Source organism: Trachinotus anak, unplaced genomic scaffold, assembly GCF_046630095.1.
Source record: "Trachinotus anak isolate AG129_WGS33_773 ecotype Australia unplaced genomic scaffold, CSIRO_AGI_Tana_v1 ptg000011l, whole genome shotgun sequence".
Lineage (NCBI taxonomy): Eukaryota > Metazoa > Chordata > Actinopteri > Carangiformes > Carangidae > Trachinotus > Trachinotus anak.
Genome location: NW_027273862.1, coordinates 8,162,286 through 8,168,729, shown reverse-complemented (window position 1 = coordinate 8,168,729; position 6,444 = coordinate 8,162,286). Strand labels below are relative to the sequence as shown.

The 6,444-nt window shown below is 42.0% G+C and overlaps 1 protein-coding gene across 2 annotated transcripts; it reads right to left on the bottom strand.

Moving 5' to 3' along the window:
* Nucleotides 1–417: 417 nt before the first annotated feature.
* irx6a (iroquois homeobox 6a) lies at nt 418–6,242 on the bottom strand. Of its 2 annotated transcripts, XM_071490133.1 has the most exons (7): nt 5,719–6,242; nt 4,279–4,554; nt 3,324–3,433; nt 2,724–3,016; nt 1,824–2,501; nt 1,449–1,560; nt 418–1,023 (listed from the first exon to the last, which is right to left on the bottom strand). In XM_071490133.1, exons 1-6 carry the CDS (start codon nt 5,782–5,784, stop codon nt 1,454–1,456), a joined length of 1,530 nt encoding a protein of 509 aa, XP_071346234.1. In that variant the 5' UTR covers nt 5,785–6,242; the 3' UTR covers nt 418–1,023; nt 1,449–1,453. The 2 variants fall into 2 exon arrangements, with proteins under 2 accessions (XP_071346234.1, XP_071346235.1); XM_071490134.1 differs by lacking the exon at nt 4,279–4,554.
* Nucleotides 6,243–6,444: the final 202 nt, after the last annotated feature.

The following is a 6,444-nucleotide window of genomic DNA, read 5'->3' as shown; positions in this document are numbered from 1 at the left end:
AGGCAAAACAGACAAATCAAAGGGACTTTGATGGACCATGTGAATTTCTCTGCTGGGTTTGATCCTACAAATGACCTTTTAATTAACACAATGTTAAGTTAGAACAGCGGCTCGCTACACAGGGGACAAAGCAGCATTCATCCCGTGTCCCTGCCTCGTTGCCTGGCCTGAACAGTAACAAAGTGTCTGATGCCACTTCTGATTAGACGCTGACAACAGGGAGATGATGTCCCCTTTCTTCCGCAACTTGTGGATTGCACTCACGTCCTCCTCTGAATTATGACCTCCCATCAGCGCTGCGGCTTTAATGCGTCGAGTCAAGATGATAAACTTTGATCAAATGCACATCCGCAAATGTTTTAATTGGCCGATTGGACGTTGGGCTCTATAAATAACCATGACACAGAAAGCGAAAGCTCTTGGGAAAAAATGTATTGTTAGAAAAAATTTCATGAATGGCAAACACAGGAGAAGCTCACATTTTAACACAATGACCAAAAAAAAAAAAAAAGAAGAAGAAAAAAAAAAAAAAAAGTCTCCAGTCCACGGGCAACACAGTGGATCCAGTCCTTTTATAGTCAACTTTATATCCGACAAGCTTTTCTCTTTTACATCAGGCAAAAAGACACGAAGCCACAGTAAAACGCAACATGTAACAAAATACTTAAAGGAGTTACGCATCCAACCAAGAAACACATTAAATAATAAACAGACACCATAACAAAAACAATAAATACACAGAGAAATAAATAAAGTTTGCTACACTACACGATTGCCATACACAAATTCGGCCGTTTTCATTTGGCCTTCCTCATACCTTTGCATGTAGAATTTTTGCATAAAGTCTTTAACACCATAAAAACAATGTTGTGCAAAATGATAGCCACGTCCACAGCTTGACAGCTCTCACTGCGGCGGCGCCAGGTAGCTCCCATGCGTCATACTGAGGCCGTTACTCCGCCAGTGTGTCCTTTAGTGCATAATAAATGTCCCATTATTTACTGTGGTGCAGTTTCCAGAAATCTACAAGAATAAAAAATGACAGCAGTAATTATAACTGAAGCTCCCAAACTGAAAAGGAATAAAAAGTATTTTTTATAAGGTATTTATTAAAAAGAAAAAAAAAACAAAAAAAGTGTATTACTCAGATGAGTTGGTTGCAATGGAAATGTTCATATTTTTTTAATCTAGATATTTATTTATATTTAGTAACCTATCACATGCCATTCTGCAGCCATTAAATTTATGTAAAGTAAAATTCAGTGAAATATATTTAACAGAGTGTTTGAGGGTCTATGAGTGTGTCCTTTTCACCAGTGTGTGTTTGATGGTGTGTGTGTGTGTGTGTGTGTGTGTGTGTGTGTGTGTGTGTGTGTGTGTGTGTGTGCGCGCGCGTGCGTGTGTGTCCTGACTTCACTGGTTTCTTCCAGTTCAGTGCAGACTCTCACCTGCTTCACCTCTTCATCACTGGTCTGAATGCAGTGACCTTGTCATCCTGCACGGTGTCACAGGCGTCACTAAGCTCCGATGACTGTGTCTCCGCTTTGCCACCAGAGAATCCTACACACCCAAATAAAGGCATATTTAAGAAACTTGTTTCGGGTGCAAGTTGGCAGAGTGTGTAGTCACTTCATAACCTTAAAAAAAATCAGCTTTTCTATATCCAACAACGCATTTAGATATGTTTTAAAATATTTGGTGATGCTTATTTACCTGATGTACTAAAGTGGGAATTACTGTATAACTACCTGCCTGCCTACCAGATTTAAGACCAATTTTAATTCTTGTAATATGTTAAAAATTGGTGGGAAAAGATGACATACCTTCAATGGTGGAGTATTGACACGTGTCCGGGAGTGCAGCATAGGACGAACAGTGCAGTTGGAGGCCCTTGTGGCTGTAGCTGCCAGTGCCGTAGACTTTGGAGTGCAAGGATGAGCTCTCAGAGAAGGGGCTCTCAGTGCTGCTGACACTGCTGGCTTCATGGAGGCCTCTCATGCCCCCACACTGTCCAGTAGGAGCCACAGTAAGCCTGGTACTCTGAAGCTGGCAGTCCCTGGCTGAGTTGCCTGTCCTCAGCTCAGAGCCGTGCTGCTGTGGGCTAAGTATGACCCCCGAAGCTGCCGTACGAGCCAGAGACCAAATCCGTGGCTTATCTGATGCCTCAAAGTGAGACAGGGATACCGTTCCCGCTGCAGGGCCGGTCAAGGAAGGTGCCTTGGATGCTGCAGGATCCAGGAAGTCAGATGGGAGAGGAGGGAGTGTGGTGACACTTTTAATGGCACATGGGAATGTGTGGAAGCTGTTAGTTAAACTCAGTTGCACCTCGGAGCTGCAGTCTCTTTTTTGAGGGACTCCGGATACTGCCATGGCCCTCTGGAGGTCCTGCTCATCTGCAGCCACCTTTTCACAGTCACTGTCCAGCTTGTCACAGTCGTCCTCGTCCATGTCCTCCAGATCACTCAGATGCAGATCCTTTTCCTCCTTGCAATCACTAGAATCTGCATGGAAGGAAGGAGATTTTAAGGTTACACAAAAGTTGCCTGTTGTAAATTTATAGAAACATGTTTTGTTCAGAAAATGTTTTGAAATACTTTGCTACCTGTTTGGTCCATATGATTGGCAAATACATTTCCTAAAGCTAAGTGTAAGTTACCCTATTTTCAGTTTAACTGTGGTTAAGTATATTCTTTTATGCACTTTTACTTTTTGGGCTTGATTACCTTTGGTGACACAATCTTGGTCACTCTTAAGGTCATCCTTCCTGTCATCACCGGCCTTGTTCTTTGGTGACCAGGTCATCTTGTTCTCCTTCTTTAGCCTCCTCCTGGCGTTGGCGAACCAGGTGGACACCTGGGTGAGGGTCATTTTGGTGATGATGGCCAGCATGATCTTTTCTCCCTTGGTGGGGTAGGGGTTCTTGCGGTGCTCATACAGCCATGTTTTCAGGGTGCTGGTGGTTTCACGAGTTGCGTTCTTTCTTCTGGCTGTGCCATTAAAGTCTACTGTCCCATATCTGGAAAGGGAGATACATACGCGCACACACACACACACACACACAGAAGCTGGCCATTAGAGCAGTTAGTGAAGGATATCATAGACTACACACTCAGACATCCAATAGCTCTGCTCACTGCTGTTTGAAATATATACAGCTTTGCTCAATGCAGGTATCAGTATGGAGTTACACTCTGACCTTTGATCTGAATGCAGCATATTCCCCAAGTGAATGGTTGCTTTTAATGATCAGTGGTAGAATACTTTTTTGCCAGGTTCGCCTAAGCTCATATTACATATAGCGGACACAAATGAACAGACCTTACCTGTCATATTGATACTGTCCCAGTGAATGATCATAAGGGTAGTATGCAGCAGTTTGAGTGATGCCAGAGTGTAAAGTGCCTGTGCTGTCCTTAATGTCATACTGTGGATTCTGTGAAAGAGAGGGAGGTTGTTATAACACTGCAGCATTCTCAGATTTGACTCCAAGGTTATTTCTCAGCATTTTGAAAATCATCTCATATTTAATTACATATTTCAGATTTTTATCCTTTTAAGACAAAAGTAAATTCCTCTGACCAAAAGTGATTTTAGCCAGAAAATAATTCCTGTGGCATGACATCAGCATGACTTAAATGTATTTTAACATGTTTAATGTATAATGTGCCATCTATAATCAGAGAAGGGTAATTTGTATTATTATATGATTCATTTATCAGTTTCACTTATTATAATATTGTTTGTTTATTTATTTATTTATTTATTTATTATACTGTTTTCAGGTATAATTTGTAGCATTTCCATGGCCAGTAAATTTTAGATGACTTCAGATTTTTCACAATAAGAGAAAAGAAAGACAGAAAAGTTTCAGCTGCACTACAAACAGTCCATTTCACAAGTCATTTAATCCTTTATGCACACCACAATGAATAACTCTGAGCTTTGAGTAATTTAATTTTACTTTTACCTGTTCAGCAACAGAAACGTGAATGAATGAGGATGATTACCCTGTAATAATAAAATGACTTTAGACTGAAGTGAGAAAGTTCCTCTACATTGCCTCCACACTTCTACCCCTCACCTCAGTGACAGTTTTTTTGTTGTTTGTTTGTTTGTTTTAAGGGAGAAAAAGACCAGACTGGATGCTGGATTAAACGGCTTGTCGTGATGGATGTGTTTGCAGTGTGAGATAAATTGATTGAACAAAACCCGGTTGATCGATCAGCCTGACCCCCCCTCCCCTCCTTTGTGCATCAAATGAGGCTGTAGTGAGCCCACCAGAGTGGAGTAGATAGCGGATGGGTCGGTGCTGTAAGGGAAGTAATTTGCGTAGTTCTGGCTGGCGGCGGCCGCTGCAGCGTAGGGAGAGCTGTACATCCCCAGTGCGGCGTTCAGCTCCGTCCGGCTGCTCGCCAGGAGCCGGTTCTCGTAGGACGGGCAGCAGAAGGAGGCAGCGGCGGCGGCAGCGGCGGTCTGGGAGCCGCCTGTCCCGTCAGAGACCGACCTGGAAATCGAATCGCAGCAAGTCGTACTGGGGTTTGCCGACACGAAAAACTGCATGAAGAGAACCGTGGATAGACATGGTCATTGGCTGTGTTGGCTCCTATCTGGATGTCTGTGACAGCTCTGAAATGACTGTGGCTGATGCACTGCTTAAATATATCCATCTTAACAAGTTGCGCAGTCTAGTGTTCAGTGAGAACCTAAAAACGAGCGACGAAATGTGAGCTGATTTTGTTTGTTTCCGGTGCACATCAGTTCAATGATCATGAATCAGGTGTCCTTATCTTAACTTGTGACCTGCCTTAATTCAAGGTAAGTCACTTTTCAGATCATTCATGGAGTAGAGTAAGAGAGTCGCTTACACTGGGAACAAGTGCGATAAGCGGCGCCACACCATTAGCCCTTTGTCGTGTTTAATAAAACTCTGAATTGGATGTAGCATATGAAAGTAAATGACATCGGATGGACGCTTTCCAGTGCATATTAAGATGAAAAGAGATGTGCGCAACCCGTGCGTAAAAAGCCACTTGCTCCAGTTTAACACCGGTTTCAAAATGTTTTACTTCAACACAAAAGGAGAAAAATCTAAAGTCATGTCGGTGTCAATTAAATCACCACTCTGATTCAAAATTCAAACATTGGATTATGTGGTCTATGAACGTGAATAATATTATCGAGGTAAAAGTTGGGTGACAACTTTGCCAGGAGAGTAACTTCTGTCCCCTCATCAACTTCAGCTTCAACGAACTTGTCATCAGGCGCAATAATAGTCTTCAAATGGAGCTAGACCGCTCTAACCAAGTTTTAAAAGCTCCCAAAATTAATCCAATTTGTCCACACGTCGCAGTCATTTCAGCAGAAAGTTTGCCAATGTGCACAGCATGCGTTACAGCCCAATTACACCTCGTGTAGCGCGCAATAGGTGACATTCATCTCTATTGTCATCAGAAAAACACGTGAGTTCATTCATAATTCAGTGTAATTGGACACGGGTGCGTGTATATCGATATTTGGTTCAACAACAAAAGCACAACGCGAAAAATAGCTGTCAATATCCTGTCAAAGCAGCCACTGATTCACAAATGTTTCTCATGAGAGAAAAGTGCCCAGACTCTAGTGACAGAAAAGAAAACATGCAACAAAAAAAAAGAGAGAGAGAGAACAATTTATGTGTGTTTACACTAAACTGGAGAAATAAAAAGCAAAGTGGCTTACCTGTGAAGTTGCATTGTAAGGGTATCCAAATTGCGAGAAAGACATAGCTGCTTCTTTTGTTACCATCAGCAATATTCTTCACCCTTGATCGATTGCAACCAATTCTACTTCAAATCCACCGTCTTACACACATTTTCACGCACGGCCTTTCGCTCAATAATAGATGACTTCACTCACAGGAGGGAGACTTTGGGCTGGCACCAGCTGCAGATTGTTTTATATGAATGAATAATCCCCCCTAAGGACCCGATAAGAAATGAAATTAAGCGTCATTAAGTGCAAAAAAAAAATTGTTGTTGTGTTAGCTGAAGGAGGCTTAAAGGATAACGTAAGACTTGCAAGATATGGACTCTGCTTGTGCTATTATTTGTGGCTCCATAGTTCTTTAGCATTCATCCATGCAAGGGTATCAGCGTGACGTCACTGTAATCCCGGAACGGCAGGGTACCAAGGATAGAATAATGTCTTTGCCAATCACGTCTAACACAGGGTTTTCTTAAGGTGCACTGCACACAGTCTTGTCCCGCTTCTTGTAATAGATTTCTTTCACCGATTTGCCAAGATACCGAAAATTGTATTATTGTTCATCATTATTGAATTGTAACATGGCAACATATGGAAATCATTTGTGAAGTCAAATAAATGAGAAAAAACACTGAGGATATTTTTGGTAGTCTTGTTAGTTCTCACAAACACTTTCAGCAGAATACGTTTCTTTCTTTTCAC

Bases quoted from the DNA above. Each gene is read 5' to 3' on its own strand.
- irx6a (XM_071490133.1), bottom strand. From the start codon at position 5,784: ATGGTAACAAAAGAAGCAGCTATGTCTTTCTCGCAATTTGGATACCCT. The intron at 3,017-3,323 runs GTAAGGTCTGTT...CTCCCTTTCCAG, and splicing joins GGACAGTATCAATATGACAG to ATATGGGACAGTAGACTTTA. The intron at 2,502-2,723 runs GTAATCAAGCCC...CCTTCCATGCAG, and splicing joins CCAAGATTGTGTCACCAAAG to ATTCTAGTGATTGCAAGGAG.